This window comes from Chrysemys picta, chromosome 6 (assembly GCF_011386835.1).
Source record: "Chrysemys picta bellii isolate R12L10 chromosome 6, ASM1138683v2, whole genome shotgun sequence".
Taxonomy (NCBI): domain Eukaryota; kingdom Metazoa; phylum Chordata; order Testudines; family Emydidae; genus Chrysemys; species Chrysemys picta.
The window spans coordinates 85436441-85454085 of NC_088796.1; the positions used below are offsets into that span (position 1 = coordinate 85436441).

General features: G+C 40.9%; 1 protein-coding gene across 2 annotated transcripts in view; it reads left to right on the plus strand.

The window, feature by feature from the left end:
- Positions 1-17645, plus strand: part of CNTNAP4 (contactin associated protein family member 4) — a 479082-nt gene that overhangs the window by 157253 nt on the left and 304184 nt on the right. The window contains exon 1 of one of the 2 annotated variants that reach the window (XM_005309700.5): positions 11067-11490. The exons of the other annotated variant lie outside the window; for it this stretch is intronic. Coding sequence (XP_005309757.2) covers positions 11406-11490 — 85 coding nt within the window. The 5' untranslated portion in view covers positions 11067-11405. Of the gene's footprint in view, positions 1-11066; positions 11491-17645 lie in introns of those variants that run through there. 2 annotated transcript variants of the gene reach the window in all.

Sequence of the window (17645 nt, forward strand, 5' to 3'; positions counted from 1 at the left end):
AGGGCACTGGGTTAGAACTCAGATGTGTTCTGTTCCTGATTTTGTCACTGATATGATGGGTGTCCTTGCAAAATAACTACACCTCTGTACCTCAGTTTCCCTATCTGTAAAATGAGGATAATACTTGCTCTTATTTCTAAAATGCTTTGAGAGTTTGGATGAAAAGCCTTCTGTAAGAGCTAAATAATATTAGGTTTATATCCAAAGTCCTTTCTTGTATATTGATAGAAAATTACTTATGTGCCACCCCTCTTCTGCTCTATCCCCCCCCTCAAAAAGCATGTAATAAGCCTCTTAAAATAGAGATGAGAGGTAACAAAGTGATCTCAAGAAATGAATTTACACAGACAGGATGTGGCAGGTGGGCTGAAGAAGAATGGTCCGTGCTAGGAGCTCGACCTCAATCTTAAATGGTAAACAATGAACGAACTCAAGAATTGGCTGTGTGCATCTTTAAATTATTAACCAAACACAAAGGATGACCTCTTGGTTGCAGCACTTTAAGCTGAGGACATGACCTGGAGTTTTGCATTAGCACTCATGAGCTCCCAGCCTTACTCAGCATTGCCCTTTAGAGGAAGTAAGCCAGCCTTCTTAACTGGCCTGCTGGCTCTATATTGGTAAGTATCTCCTCCTGGCTCTTCTAGGCTTCTGGAAGACTAAGTCTCATTAGTAGCCCAGCCTGAGTGGGTTTTCTTTAAGCAGGGGGGCATCAGTGTGCCACTACCTGCATGACGACCAAAAAGAATGGAATATTTGCCCATCAATATATAGTTACTTTTATAACTACTGACTCATTGCTGGGGACCATCCCTCTACTCTGGAGAGATGGGATAATGTTAACCAGTTCAATATTCAGATAGTCAAGGGCTCCATAACCTTGTACATGAAAAAGGAAATAGGATCCTAAGATCAAAAGAGGCTAAGCTCAGAAGAGGGCCAGCTGCTGTCTTGAAGTAGGAAGAGGCAGGCTGGAAGCAGCAGGCCAGGGACTGGCTGTGGAGGGAAGAGCAGACAGTGAGAAGATTCACACTCTACTGCTGGTACCAGCACTAACTGCTGCAGGAGCATGTCAGGAAGTGACCTGCAGGCAGGAGGATAGTGCAGAGGGCTTAAAATGAGACTGTTACCTCTACATTCCTGTATAGGACTGCCCCCGGGTTAGAGAGTGTTTGTATAGGTTAAAATAATTGTACTTGGGTATTTGTATCTTTTAGTTCAGGCAGCCCTAGTAAAATAATCCTCTGTTACTCAAAATACATTTATGGGAGCCCACTGAGGGCTAGAGAATTGAGTGTCAACTGTGCTTATCTCTGGCTGTGTGCCACATCCAGAATGCAATTAGACATAAGAGGGGGCTGGGGTACCACAGCACTTACAGTGACTCCCTTCAGTAGAGATGGTGAGTTACTGTATTAGTAAGGGCCCAAACTCTCTTTTCCTCTTTGCAATGCATACCTTAAGTGACTGGACTATGCACATAAGGAGATCCACGACAGCTGAAAAGAATAAGACCTTTCAACGCCTCAAGTCTGAGGGCTGGTCTACACTTGCGGGGGCAATGTAAGATATGCAACTTCAGCTACGGGAATAGCATAGCTGAAGTCGACGTATCTTATTTCGACTTACCTCGGGTCCTCACGGCGCGGGATCGATGTCCGCGGCTCCCCCATCGACTCCGCTACCGCCGCTCGCCCTGGTGGAGTTCCGGAGTCAACGGGAGACGCAATATATCGATCCCCGATAGATCGATTACTACCCGCCAATTCGGCGGGTAGTCTAGACGTACCCTAAGAAATGGCAGAAAAGCTGCCCGCAATTAACCCTGTGGTGGTTTAAACACCTCCTGAAGGGAAGGAATGCCCAACGATTCAAGAGCAGCTGTAGATCCTCTGGCGGTGCCATTACATTAACACACCTGGTCCTGGCCATTAAACTTGCTGCCCTGCTGGTCCACAGCTAGTCCACACATAGTGGTGCTCTGTGCTGTGCAGCGGACTCTGATGCAGGCTTGCTGCAGTTTTTATCCTGTTGCAGGCAACCTGAACTGGTTCTGCTGCACTTGGGGCTAGGGTGACCAGATGTCCCGATTTTATAGGGACAGTCCTGATTTTTGGGTCATTTTCTTATATAGGCTCCTATTACCCTCCACCTCCTGTCCTGATTTTTCACATTGGCTATCTCATCACCCTACTTGGGGCTTTTATTTCATCTGAGAAAGGTTTAGAGTTTTATCCTTTAATGAAATAATTTTTCATGAAAATAACAGCAAAGCTTGCTATTCATAGACAGAACATTTCCTTTCTTCTTTTTCAACTGATACACCATGAAGAGAAACTTGCAGCCTGTTATTTTACAATCAACAGACAAAGTGAACAACTCTGCCCCTGCTGGGCAAATTAATGGTAAGACTGTTCATTTTTGACAAGTACTTTTTATTGTATACTATATTTATTACAAACTTCTACAGTTACATCAATATATTCAATTGCTTTATGTGAGGACGGTTTTTATTTTAGTTTGTGAAGTGCCAAAGTATTCTACATGTTGGGATTGTTTTCTTGCATGCTCCTATATGTATTCTGACAAGGTTTAAGGTAGGGGTTTGCATGATTTCTAGCAATGTTGAGAGGGAGATTATGCTATTGTGACAGCTCTGTTTGCAATAAACAGTTAAGGTTTGCTCTACATGCATCATCTTACAGTATACTAGTGTCAAGAGGAATCTATAATACCACAACTGTAGCAGGTGGCCGTAGATAGAGGTTTACACCCAGGGTCACAACACAAGGAATAGGGTCCATTTTTCTTTGACTAAATGAGAACTGAAGCATTTAAACATGTGTGTTTCTTTTTACTCTCTTGTAGTTTAGTAAGGCATAATAGAACCTTAATATTGTATCTGGGTACAGGAAATGTTGGTTTGTTGGAGATAGAATAATCATGCATTTGTGTTGGATTAGTTAAAAGCAAGAGGCATAAGACACCGAGGCATAGCTGGCCAATTCTCACAGCATGTCCTGTGGTTTCAGGGAGCTACAAGAGGAATTCTCCTGGGAGCTAGGAAAGTTAATATAGAGGATTAAAGTACTACTTCGTACTGCATCAGCATGGAATACGGAATACTTTTCTTGTTTGTAATTCTCATTCTCCAGGCGATAAATGCTGTAAATATTAAGTTGTAATATTTGTTTTAATAAAATAATGTGTAGTGAATGCCTGTGGTATGGTGGAAATTAAAAGTAATTTGAAATCTCTTATGTAAAGTTTGTTTTCTGACTGAAGAGATCTGGAAGGAAGAAGCAGTTAAGCCTATGTGTTACTGTGTCTTTCCTTCTGTTTCTTACAGTTATATCATTAACTGAGCTTTGCCATCTTTCTGACGCCTCTAATACTACTATGCATGTCTGAGCATTGCCAGGAGTAGGATTTGCATGATTTAAAATTTTATTCTTCTCATAGCCAAAGAACCAGGGCAAGAATTATTTTACAGGGGAATAATATTTTCATTTCAATTTGAGTCTGTCAAAAGAGAGCAGGGGACACTTGGAAAGTGGAGGATGGTGGTACCAAAAGTGTGTAACCCTTCTGCCCATCTAAGTTGGCAGCAACAAGAGCCGGGTTCTGTATCTAGGGGTTCCGTTTCAATAACGCAATGCAAAACCGGCTCGAGCCCCCACCCAGTGACCTGGGACAATTATATACCACCCCCTGGGTGCCTCTAAGAGGCAATACTTCCCCTCTCGCAAGCACGGAATCTGAGTGTAGCAGAAAATGTTTAATAACATGAGGTAAACGACATCAGCATTAAATTGGAAAAACACCACAAACAGGATTCATAACACAAACTATGAGCAAAAGACCCACCCCAGCAAATTGTGCTGTGTCCTTTCCCTTTGGTTCTTGAATCCAGCAACCCAAAAATCACCCAAAGTCCCGAAAGTCCAACAACCCCCAAAGTCTGTGTCCCTGGTCAGTGCAGCCCCAGAGTAAAAGGGGGGCACGCAGGGTGTTAAGGGGTACCTTACGTGATCCGAGGCCGGCCGGCCGTCTCTCCATGGGGTTCCACCGCAGCCTTCACCACGAGCCAGTCCACTTCCTGCCGTCCCACGAACTGCTCTGCTCTACGAGCCGCTCCAGCCATCTCCGCAAATGGCTCCACTCACCGACCTGTGAGCCACTCCAGCCGTCCCCGCAAACGGCTCCCTCGCCGTTCCTTGGGCCACTCCAACCGTCCCTGCAAGGCTCCGCGCCGCTCGCTGCTCCTCCAGCCGTCCCTGCAAGCTGCTCCACCAGCCGCTTAGCAATATAGCTTCAGGCTCCCCCACTATTTAACACAGCACTCAGTGATCTCAGCTCTTAATAACTTTAGCTCTTTTGTGATTTCAGCTCTTAGTGATTTCAGCTCATAGTAGGGGAGCCCCAGTGCTGGTGCACCATTGGCCCAAAGTGAATTCAGCTCAGCAGCCTGTAACTAGACTCCTAATGGAATCAAAGTTAGCTCTGACATTCAACAGTGGAGAGAGAAGGTGGGGCAATTGTTGTTTTGAGCCCTCAAAGGGGACCCATACTATCAGGTACAAATACCTGTCCCCATCCTCTCTCAATTCACTGGGTTGTGGAACCCATGCCCATTGTCTAGCGAGTGCTACTTAGGTGATGGTGAGACGCTCTGTCATAAAACAGTTTCATTATCCTTGATTCACATAATAAGGGTAACAACACTTTATTCCTCCTACCCCAATAACAGAGAAACTGGGGATCCCACCCCATCCAAAGTAACCACTATCAGTTGCTGTTGTCTCATGCCAGGTGGGTGGGTGTGCCTATGCAAACAAGATCAGCCCCTGGAGGTTTTTTCCCACACTCGCCATAATTCACCACCAGATGTCAGGGTAGAGCTCATCCTGACTCTGCTTACAAGTGGATGACTAAAGTTTTGATAAAATCAAGCCATCCCAGACCCTCTGTAGTCCATACTATGCTGTTGATGATTCACTGTAATCTTAACACTGTACAAAAATAAAAGAAGATGTTGTCCTTGTCCCAAAGAACTTATAGTTGCTCTAAATCATATATATCTGTGTGTATAATATAAAAAATACACAATTTACACATATATAATTCCTTGGGGAAAATCAATGTTGTATTACAGAAGTATGTTTGGAGGAGGAATTTGAATGAAGAGAAGGTTGTTTGACATACAAGAGGGAACTGGAATTTGAAGAATAAGGAATAGCGTGGAAAAGGCCAGGAAGATGGGAGTGAGAGGACTACAAATGAGCAGAAAGGCTTGTGAAGAGCTTAAGCAGCTGGATGGGAGTGGGAGACAGATTAACTGAAGCAAAGTGGGTGCAGGGCCCTCAAGGTGCAGCTGAGAACTTAATGAGAAGCATGAATTTTATGTGGGGGAGAAAAGTGAGCCGCTGCTGGGGATTCAAATACAGGAGAGATACAGTCAGAGCAACAGAAGATGATTGTTTGAGCAGCAGCATTTTAAATAGGTTGGAGAGCGTGGGGGTGCAATGAGGGGAAGGCAGAGAGAAAGGTTGCAGTATTCAAGGTGAGACACATTTTATTATTTTGTGTGGTTTTTAGCTGCCAACCTCATCACAATGAATCATACAGTATCTGAGGGAAGATCATGATGGTTAACCTGAAATGCCAGATATGTCCTTTACACACACATCTCTGAATCACTGTATAAAATATACCTCTGGATGATGTTCTGTTGCTAAAAACAAAAAAGGCATTTCCGCAGTTATAAGAAAGGGGTGGATCAGATTAATCCTCACTGCCTTGTAGTTCAGACACAGATGAAATCTCTGACCCCTTTTTGACCACTATAGGTATTTTACAAAACAAGTATTTATCACAAATGTTATAGACCATATTACTACTTTATCAGAATTATTATTCTTTCTATGCTGAAACCCCAAGGTCCGTAGAGCTAATTCTAAAGAACTTTACTCCACAGGGAGTCCTTGCCAAGATTTTATATGTTGTTTGCCCTATTTTCTAAATATGAAATTTCTTCTAACTATAGAGTTCAAGACTCTCTCATGAGATACTGATCTTTAGAAGTAGCTGCTGGGATGCAGTTGAAAGAAAATTTCAGTCTGTCAGAAGGTCAATATTATTTTGAGGAATTAAATGACAAAAGTTCAGCTTAGCAGCCAGGTTAAAACAATGCATTTGCAAACACAACTAGGTAAATAGATATAAGGGAAGAAGTATAGGTAAATTAGGGGGGCAAATTCTGATCTCTGTGTCTTTAGTGGGGTTACTCCAGCTTTACACCATATTAATAAAAGCAGAATTTGATCTGGACAGGGCCCAAATCAGATTATCTGAACTTCCTTTGTGCCCTCCATCTGAACTTTAGTGGTTTGGATAAAAGAGGTTCCTAATCTGAATGACCCTGGTTCACCATTATAGATGGAATGAAACCAAATCTTTATCCAAATATCTCTTAATATGTTGTTCGGCTAAATTAATGCCCTGATCTGAGCCACCCCTGGTCTTGTTTTGCAAAACCAAAACTTAAGTGGCGCGGGCTGTGTAAAAGCAAAACAGCCTCCTTTCCCCATCTTTAGTTAAATCAGTGAATGCCCAAGATGTTTGGAAGCTTGGTTTAGATAAGCAACCAAAAGTTAAAATTATATGAACATTATCCAAACTTCCTCCCCGCTGTCTGCTCCCATCACCAAACACCTCTGTATGGTGACCGGTTCTATGGGGTAGTGGTTTGAAGCATGCAAGGGTTCACATGACTGGAGCACTGTCATGGATAGGTATAAACTGTTCAGGAAGGACAGGTGGGGGAGAAAAGGTGGAGGAATTGCACTGTATGTAAGAGAGAAGTATGATTGCTCAGTGCTCCAGTATGAAACTGGAGAAAAGCCCATGAAGAGTCTTTGGGTTAAGTTTAGAGGTGAGAGCAACAAGGGTGGTCTTGTGGTGGGCATCTGCTATGGACCACCAGACCAGGAGGATGAGGTAGACAAGGTTTTCTTCGGACAACTAACAGAAGTTTCCAGTTCACAGGCCCTGGTTCTCATGGGGGACTTCAATCACCCTGACATCTGCTGGGAGAGCAACACAACAGTGCACAGACAATCCAGGAAGTTTTTGGAGAGTGTTGAGGACAACTTCCAGGTGCAAGTGCTGGAGGAATCAACTAGGGGCTGTGCTCCTCTTGACCTGCTGCTTACAAACAGGGAAGAATTGGTAGGGGAAGTAGAAGTGGGTGGCAACCTGGGCAGCAGTGACCAGGGCTGCTGACAGAAATTCCAGGCGCCAGGGACAGGGCCATCCCTTGGGGGGCGGGGCCCGGGGTGGAAGTGATGAACCAGTCACTTCGGGGACCACCTGTGTGCGCTGGCCAATCACACCGGCCTGCATGGCTCAGAGCAGTCTCATGGGTCTAGGACCCCTGGGGCCCGCCAGGGCAATTTAAAAGGGTCCAGGGCTCCCAGCCACCGCTACTGCTGCCACAGTAGCAGCGTCCAGGAGCCCCCGGGCTCTTTTAAATCGACCGGGCCCCTGGGCAATTTCCCCCTTTGCATTTCCTCTTCCCCTTCCCCCCGCATCGGAAGGCCTGGTAGAGATCATGAGATGGTCGAGTTCAGGATCCGGACAAAAGGAAGAAAGAAGAATAGCAGAATACGGACCCTGGATTTCAGAAAAGCAGACTTTGACTTCCTCAGGGAACTCAAAGGCAGGATCCCCTCAGAGGCTAATATGAGGGGGAAAGGAGTCCAGGACAGCTGTCGGTATTTTATAGAAGCCTATTGAGGTCACAGGAACAAACCATCCCGATGGGCAGAAAGAATGTCAAATATGGCAGGAAACCACCTTGGCTTAACAGAGAAATCTTTGGTGAGCTTAAACACAAAATGGAAGCTTTACAAGAAGTGGAAATTTGGACAGATGACTAGAGCGGAGTATAAAGATATTGCTCAACCATGCAGGGGTGTAATCAGGAAGGCCAAAGCACAATTAGAGTTGCAGCTAGCAAGGGATGTGAAGGGTAACAAGAAGGGTTTCTCAGGTCTGTTAACAAAAGGAAGGTGGTCAGAGAAAGTGTGGGACCTTTACTGAGTGGGGGAGGCAAACTAGTGACCGGTGATGTGGAAAAAAATTGAAGTACTCAATGCCTTTTTTGTCTTGGTCTTCACAGACAAGGTCATCTCCCAGACTGCTGCACTGGGCAGCACAATATGGGGAGGCGGTGAGCAGCCCTCAGTGGTGAAAGAACAGGTTAAGGACTATTGAGAAAAGCTAGACATGCACAAGTCCATGGAGCTGGATCTAATGCATCCAACGGTGCTGAGGGAATTGGCTAATGTGATTGCAGAGCCATTGGCCATTATCTTTGAAAATTCATGGCAATCGGGGGAGGTCCTGGACAATTGGAAAAAGGCAAATATAGTGCCCATCTTTAAAAAAGGGAAGAAGGAGAATCCAGGGGACTCCAGACTAGTCAGCCTCACCTCAAACTCTGGAAAAATCTTGGAGCAGGTCCTCTAGGAATCCATTTTGAAGCACTTGAAGGAGAGGAAGATGATCAGAAACAGTCAACATGGATTCACCAAGGTCATGCCTGACCAACCTGATTGCCTTCTATGATAAGATAACTGGATTTTCGGATATAGGGAAAGTGATGGATGTGATATATCTTGACTTTTGCAAAGCTTTTGATATGGTCTCCCACAGTATTCTTGCCAGCAAGTTAAAAAAAGTATGGATTGGATGAATGGACCATAAGCTGGATAGAAAGCTGGATAGCTCTTTGGGCCCAACGCTTAGTGATCAACGACTTGATGTCTAGTTGGCAGCCAGTATCAAGCAGAGTGCCCCAGGGGTTTGTCCTGGGGCCGGTTTTGTTCAACATCTTCATTAATGATCTGGATGATGGGATGGATTGTATCCTCAGCAAGTTCGTGGATGACACTAAACTGTGGGGAGAGGTAGATACGCTAGACAGTAGGGATAGGGTCCAAAGTGACCTCGACAAATTGGAGGATTGAGCCAAAAGAAATCTGATGAGGTTCAACAAGGACAAGTGCAGAGTCCTGCACTTAGGACGGAAGAATCCCATGCACTGCTACAGGCTGGGGACCGACTGGCTATGCGACAGTTCTGCAGGAAAGGAGCTGGGGATTACAGTGGGCAAGAAGCTGGATATGAGTCAACAGTGTGCCCTTGTTGCCATGAAGGCTAATGGCATATTGGGATGTATTAGTAAGAGCATTGCCAGCAGATCGAGGGAAATGATTATTCCCCTTTATTTGGCACTGGTGAGGCCACATCTGGAGTATTGTGTCCATTTTTGGGGCCCCCAGGACAGAAAGGATGTGGACAAATTGGAGTCCAGCAGAGGGCAACAAAAATGATTAGGGGGGTGGGACACATGACTTAAGAGGAGAGGCTGAGGGAATTGGCTTATTTAGTCTGCAGAAGAAAAGAGTGAGGGGGGATTTGATAGCAACCTTCAACTACGTGAAAGGGAGTTCCAAAGAGGATGGAGCTAGGCTGTTCTCAGTGGTGGCAGATGACAGAACAAGGAGCAATGGTCTCAAGTTGCAGTGGGGGAGATCTAGGTTGGATATTAAGAAGCACTGGAATGGGTTCTCTAGGGAGGTGGTGGAATCTCCATCCTTAGAGATTGTTACGGCCTGGCTTGACAAAGCCCTAGCTGGGATGATTTAAATTGGGTTTGGCCCTGCTTTGAGCAGGGGGTTGGACTAGATGACCTCCTGAGATATCTTCCAACCTTAATCATCTATGATTCTATAAGGGTTTTTTCCCCTCCACACTCTGGCCCACTCATACAGGAGAGCCTCCTTGGTCCTGCTGCATTTTGAAGCTGTGTGCTTGCAATAGAGAGGGCAGGATTTGGGCTAAATAGGCTGAACTCACCAATAGTTGAGGCTGGTTTATCCTACCATAAACTTTTGCACGAAGGCCCCCATAGGGAAAAAAAAACCATCAGGGAGAAGATGTGATCACACAAGATGGTCATAACCACCTTCCCACCAGATTGGGGGAGTCATATTGGGAGACCCCCAAAAGAAGATGGTACTTGGTGGAATAGGGGCATGCTTTAGAGAAGCTGGGAACATGGTGACTCTACACATCATTTTAGTAGCCTCTGGTGCAGTCTACAGTGTAAATCTAGTCTCTGACACGGGAACCGTGACGAAATGGTAGTGATAGACGCTCTACCTGCCCTTCTTTGAGGTGACTGATCACTGTAGCACAAAATGCCTCACTGATGCAAGGATGGCCCTAATAAACTGATACCATTTCTCATGGATGCAGGCTTGTATCTATTACTCTGTTTACCATTCACAGCCACTCTAGCCTGTTTTGCAAATATATTTTGGGGATATATGTTAAAATGTACAGATCAAAATCCTTCTGAAAATTTGATCTAAACTAAAGATTTTATACTCCTATAACAAACCTTTGGACAGTTTAAAGAACACTGCAATCCCAAGTTATTATCTTGTGTGCTAAATATCCACCCAAAGTATTTATTTTAACCTTCAAAATAAGCTATAGCATGCAGGAAAGGCTAACACAATCTTAATCAAGTGACATACATCTTATTGAAGCTCCTTCATTTATGGGTTATTACTTAATGTCAAAGTAGTATTCATAATGCAATTTTCGAGGCATTATTTTCTGATGGAGACTAGGTTATTAGTTCCTACATTTACTTTACAAGCGAAAGTGAAATGCACTTTTGCCTCTACTCTTAGAGTTCCTACCACAAATGCTTGAGAATTATAATATATTCTCTCCAAAATGCAGTACTTCTAAATGCTTTAGCAACTGAAAGTTCTTTTTAGATACTGTGTATGAAGGAAGAGGAAAAGCAGGATGTACAACAAATATATACTCTCCACATACTTAAAAATCACTATAAAGAATGGGGCACAGTGAAAACCCAGCAAAGACTCTGTCCCCGTGCACATGTGCAATATATTCTATCATATTGTCTGGCTTTCATCAGAGACTCACATTTCCTACGTATCACCACAAGGGGTGTCCAGGACACATGTGAATGTGTAGCTTCTGTAAGCAAGCTGTACAGGGTAGTCTTGCAGTTTAGCCCTGAGTGATTCTGTGAAATTGGAGGAGAGATTCTTGCTGCTGCTCTTAAGGGATTGCTGTTGTTAGGGGAGAAAAAAAGCAGATTTGGAGGTGTGTATGCATGTGTGAGCAGTTGCAGAGTGCATTTCACTGAGGAGTCTGACTACTGAGAAGCACTGAAAGAAGAAAGACACAGAGAGAGAGAGAGAGAGAGAGAGAAGAGGAAGCAAGAATAGGACTGAAGTGCAGAGCAGCTGTTTCCCAATACTCTAGTTCTTTTGGGTGCCTCAATAAATGTGAGCATGGATTCTGTCACTGAAATCTTCCTCAAGCTGCTGTTTCTGTTACCTGTGCATAACTGGAACACAATAGTGGCAGGAAATAAATGTAAGTATTGCAAATGATTTAAAACTCAGACCAGACTGTTTTGAAAACTTCTGGGCTATTTTATTTGTCTTTGGAATAAATCTTGTTCTTGAAATAAATGCTTAATGTTTCTGAAAACATGACAGCAAATAGCTTAGCTAAAAATGTTTCCTTGGCTGAGAAATGTGATTTTTTTAAGTTTTAAAATACGTCCTATACATTTCTATACAAATCTATATACAGAATTCTATTGAGAAGTTCAAGTTCCAGTATAATCTGAAATTAACATTTTACGAAGGAATTGCATGTTCCATCCCCATTTTAATTTTTGTTTCCTGTTGAGAAGTGCTGCATTTTACGAGGCATTGTGTCTTACATTGAAATTACTGGAAGACTTCTACTGTATGCTGCATCAGCTTGGCTTTTAGCAATTTATAATTTGGAAGGCTGATATCTGCATCTCCTGAACAAGCTGGCACTCAAATAAATCTGATGCACAGTAGTGTACAGTTCATAAGCAAAGCAAATGTAACAAAGAAAAAATCTTGAGGACAAGATGTGTGATGATTGCTTAGAGAATAGTGTTCATGTATGACTAAGGAAGAGGGCACCGTCAGTAGCAGCAGAAAGTTTTTTTTTTTCGTTTTTTTTCTTTCTTTCTTTTTTTTTTTTTTTTTTAAATGAGTAAGCCTTAGTTAGCCAATAGGGTGGTATTGCAAAATAGAGACCGTGATCACAATGTGTAAGAGAACCTGTCCTCTAGAAGGCAGATCTGATGTATATTTGACTTAGCACTGGGATCTTTGGTTTCAATGTTGAATCAAGTCTGACCATTTTCACCCTAAACAAATGTATCAGACACTAACTTCTAAGCATTTTACCTGTTCAGTAATTGTTTGGTGTTCCTTTGGTTGTACTTTGGCCTCAGTGGACCATAATGATTTTTATTTTTGATACATCTGATTGCCAGAAGCTGGGAATGAGCGACAGGGGATGGATCACTTGAGGATTACCTGTTCTGTTCATTCTCTCTAGGGCACCTGGCACTGGCCACTGTCAGAAGACAGGATACTGGGCTAGATGGACCTTTGGTCTGACCCAATATGGCCATTCTTATATTCTTATCTACCAGAATAGTTGCCTAAATGTGAGATGCTTAAAATGAGCAACCTGTTTTGTTTTGGTTTTTAATCCAGTTAAGGGGCTGGCTGTACAGCATGTGAATGGGGTAGGCTGAAATAGTGACTGTATTTTAAGAATGTGAATGTTAGTGCTACTGGGAATGTTCAGGAATAACTTTACAGCACTGTAGCAGGGAACAGCTCCGTGCAAACATCTAAGTCACGACAAAGAAGTTAGAAGTGCTGTGTGGTATGTGTATTGAAGAGTTTTCCTGTGGACAGCTTTTAAACTAAACATGCTCCCATGAGCCTGATGATCACACTGCAGCACCAAAATGATCTTGTGCTGTCATTCAGTAATATCTCATTTGATACTCAAGTGCATAGAGTAGCCCTAAACGTGAATAATAAACTCCTTTGGTAAAACACACTGCTGCAATCCAGCCTCAGATTTAATTCTCTTCATCCTTCTGAATTGTATAGTTTATGAATACATCCATTTTCATAAGACCATGATAATTGAATCACACATTAATATCATTTGGCAGTATGCACAAGACTAGATCAGATCAGAAAGGCATATTAAAACTGTTGCAAAATAGTACTTCCAGAATACAAGAAAACAGTAAAGCACTAGAGGTCACTCTTACAATTTAAGAAACAAGGCTTGGGGGGAAAAATCAAGTTTTTCCCAGTATAGAATTATGAAGGGTAAAATAAATCAGGTGTGAACCACATTTATTGCCTTTTCTCTAATACTTCTCAGAGAGAAGTCAAGCTAAGTTTATGTTGGTAAATGAATGGCTATGTTAATGCACTTTTATTTTTTCCTATTGAAAGCAATTTGCCTATATTAGTAGGTTAGTAGTCAAAACACCCCTTTGAAATAAAGAAATAAGTTTACTCCCCATTTTACAAATGGAGAAACTGATGTTTGGAGAAGATAAATAACTAGCTTAAATCCATAGAGAAAACCAGTGTCAAAGCCAGGAATAAAATTTGAGAGATTTTTGTCTCCACTAGGTTGTACCTCTCCCTCATTTCACACAAGAACACAAAACATAATCCTGAAAAGTCATTTATTTCACATGGATAATCATTTTTAAAAGGGTAGTTTACATCTGAGGTGGCAGACTATATATTTAACAAAAAATGTATCCCATAAAAGTGCAAGTTGTTTGTTTTTCAAATGTCCCAGGAGTGTTGTGTCCCGTCCCCCAATTACTGCAAAGCTATGCAGCAGTAATTCTACTCTCCCTTTAATATACCAGTACTTCACTTACTGAAATCCCTTTCAGAACATGACTCTCCTATCTGAATTAATGAAAACAGCTATCACAAAATCAGATTCTTAGTTTAAATTTTAAATTAAATAAATTAAATTTAAAATTTAGCCAATAGGGTGGTATTGCATATTGTTTTTATATGATAAACAGTTATTCCTAGAGAAAATGGGATGACATTTTCATTCTTCTACTAAATCTACTGGGTTTTTTTTCTGGTGTTACTTTAATGCCATATACTGAAGATCATACTTCAGTTTTTACCTTGTCCTTACTCAAACTTCCATTGAAATAAATAGAAAAACACCTGAGTAAGGAGATCTGGAGTTCACCACAAAGTGTACATTCACAAATCTGAATTGCTTGTTATGTTAGCAACTTTTTCTGAGTTTGATTATGGTCTAGATTGTGAATTCCACTTTTTTGACACAAACTGAATTGTTCTGAAGTTTTTCTTCTATCCATATTGTTCTGAGATATTCCTTCACTGAGTAAGGACGTTTTAAAGTACACCATATTTGAAACTGAAAAAACATATCATTTTGAAATTGAAACATGACATTTATATGTCCTTTCCTGAAGGATGACACACTGAACAGTTTAGCACAGTAAGATAATGGTTGTCATTGGGAATTCATACACTTTAAGTTCTGTACCAATGTTGCTTCAGTTAAAGGTTTAGAAAGTAGTTAGCTTTTCCCAAAGAATTAGAACTCCAAAAGTGTTTGAAAAGGAATTGACCTATACAGCCATAAATCAGAAACCATGAAAAGTCATAGAACAGTTTCAAAGTAAGGAGCAAGGCAAATACTCCTGTAAAGTTTTGTTCGGGGGCCAGCAAACATTTTTATTTTATTTGAAGCTGGCTCCACAGCCGTAAATTAGTCAGTTGGTAAATTAGCTCCTGGATGCTTGCCTGAAACTTGGTCATGAAACTCTGATAGGCACAGTACTTCCATTGAAACTCTCTGAAAATGAAGTGTTGCATGAAACATAATTAAATCTCACACACATTTCAGCTCAACTGTGACCAAAACTATTAAGGATGATTTGGGGAATGAATGGAAATACTGCCAACAAATTAAAGAAATCTCACATAAAATCTCTTCTCTGTATATAGGTGAAGACAGAAAGCATGTACTTCTGCTTCTAAAGTCTTCCATTTTTACGAAAGTTTTTATTTTCTGTCTAGGAATACCCCTGAACTCAACATTCATTGTTATATGATAATGACCATACTCTATGTAAGTTAGTCAACTAGTCTTCGTCTTGGAACTTCTTGTTACCATTGCAGTACAGAACCTTTCTTTTGCTATTAGAGTGTAGTACCTTAATGATATTGAGTCTTTCATAGTTGAATATTCAGTGGATTCGAAAAGAAAAAGAAAAAAAAATCTAAAAATAAAATAAAAATGAAATTAACTAAGTAAAATACAGTAGATTACATGTAACGTATAATATCAATTGGTGTCACACATTAGGGACTATTGTATATGTTCCTTTTAAACTTGCTTTTCTCTTTGCCTGTCAGGAGTACTGAGTTCACCGCTAGCTTGTGAAAATATTAATGATACCACAGCTTCCAAACTCTCAAGTATTATACTTTTTCTCTTTCAGTTTATGGATGAATATCCATTTATGAATTTTTCTTTCCCATCCAGATGGGTGGATGGGGAAAGAAAGATTCATAAATTAGCTGCATATCTTAAAGTAATCATAACTATGGATCCAGTAAGAGCGCTTCCGTAAGGCATGTATATACCTGTTTATGTGTAGCATAATGCTAGAATGTAAGGAGTGGTGATATGCATCTGATAAATTTTACTTATGTATCTTTTGACAAGCTCACCTGTAGTCTGCCTAATAATCATCAACAGTAGGACAATTTCTAATATTCAAAACCGAAGAGCAACTTCTAATAGCACCAATGGGGAAAAAAAGGAAAACAAAACAAAAAATCTCACCACCACATTGCTGAAGAAATGTTTCCTTCTTTCAAAAGTAAATTTTCCCATAAAACTGACCACTGGTATTCTATCAGTAGTATGTTAAAGGTGCTGCATCTCACAGAAATGATAGCTTTGTTCTATGTGAAAGTTAGGAATTCTCTCTTTCCCTAGATCCCCAATCACCACCCTTTTCTATTAGTATTAATATTTAGTTGTGCTTTTTTATGGTAGCACCCATTATTATGTGCTAGGTACTTTCCAAACACTCTAAAAGGACAATTCCTGGTTCAAAAAGATGATTATCTAAATATATCTTCTTAATCTTTCCAACTTTAATTTATATATCAGATGTTATAATCAAACAACTTTTTCTGTTTCAAACAGCTATTTTAGGCTATTTTCGAGGTTTCTGAGGTTTATAAATTATAATTTTTCTCTCCTTGAGACAAGCTTTCACTTTTAATTCATGTTATTAAGGAATCCTGATTTTACAGGTGGAAGGATACAAAAAATAGTACCAATAACATTGTCTAAAGCTCTAAGACATATGTAAAATATTTTTTTCTGTAAAACATGCCTTATGCTATGTGCTTGTGATGGTGTGATGTGGTATAAAACATGTATTTGCACTTCTTTGACATGGTGTGCATAACTCATTTGTGGTTTTGGCACTAGTGAGTAATGCATCAATCCCAAACTGGTGGTGATGATCCCTTCATACCTCCATGCCATCATGCATTGTCACTATTTACTTGGACACAGCTCAAAACCATTTTCCCCCCTGAATGGAATAAATGTGAGACACAGTATTAAGAGGGAGAGTTTTTATGTAAATAGTGCACTGGGGGCATAACCTAAATAAGCTAACTGTAAACTTTGGACAGGAAGGATTTATGGTATGGGGGGTGCGCGCGCACATATGAACATGCACACAAATAGAACTCTCAAGGTCTAATATTTTGTATGCAGTGTAATTGTAGCTGTGTCGATCCCAGGATATTAGAGAGACAAGGTGGATAAGGTAATATCTTTTACTTCTGTTTGGTGAGAGAGACAAGCTATTAAGTCACATAGAGTTCTTCTGTGTAGCTTGAAAGCTTGTCTCTCTCATCAACAGAAGTTGCCTCAATAAAAGGCAATTACCTTATCCACATTCTCTCTATAATATCTTTTAGAAAGACACACAGTGGCCTTATCCTGATCATATTGAAACCATACATTTATGGCAATAAGAGCAGGATTGGGCTCCAAACCCTGTTTGTTTTTCAGAGTGAATTCTCTTCATGGTTCATTAGAAACTACTACTCTGCTTACAATGAGCAGAGAGTAGTGTGAACTGGCAGATAAAAAATGATACCATTTATGTTCCAGTTAATGAGTATTTTCAATGCAATAATTTGAAAAGTGATTGAAGCCTGGAAACTTTTGACATTTTAAATAGTTTTAAATTAGTAACTACAAAATTATTATTTAAACACCGTATCTATTTAATAGACCAGTGCTGAAAACTACCTCTAAGGTTTTAAATCACAAAGGAAAGAAAAACAATATAGTAGGAAGTCTATCCAGCTGGGTAGTGGGTCTAATTACTTTTTTATTAAGTATATCTTATTACTTGATAGTGTTGAAGAATAACATATTGCTTGTTCCTAACTGCTAAAGTGCCTTTTTGTTTCTATAAGAGTGTTTGTGCAATTAGTATATTTACATGTGTGATCTTGAGGGAAAATTAGATTAGAAACAGCATGTTGGAATATTTGAATTTATTCCCATTACTAAATACCATTGTCTATGCAGCTAACCAGTAAATTATATCTTGCACT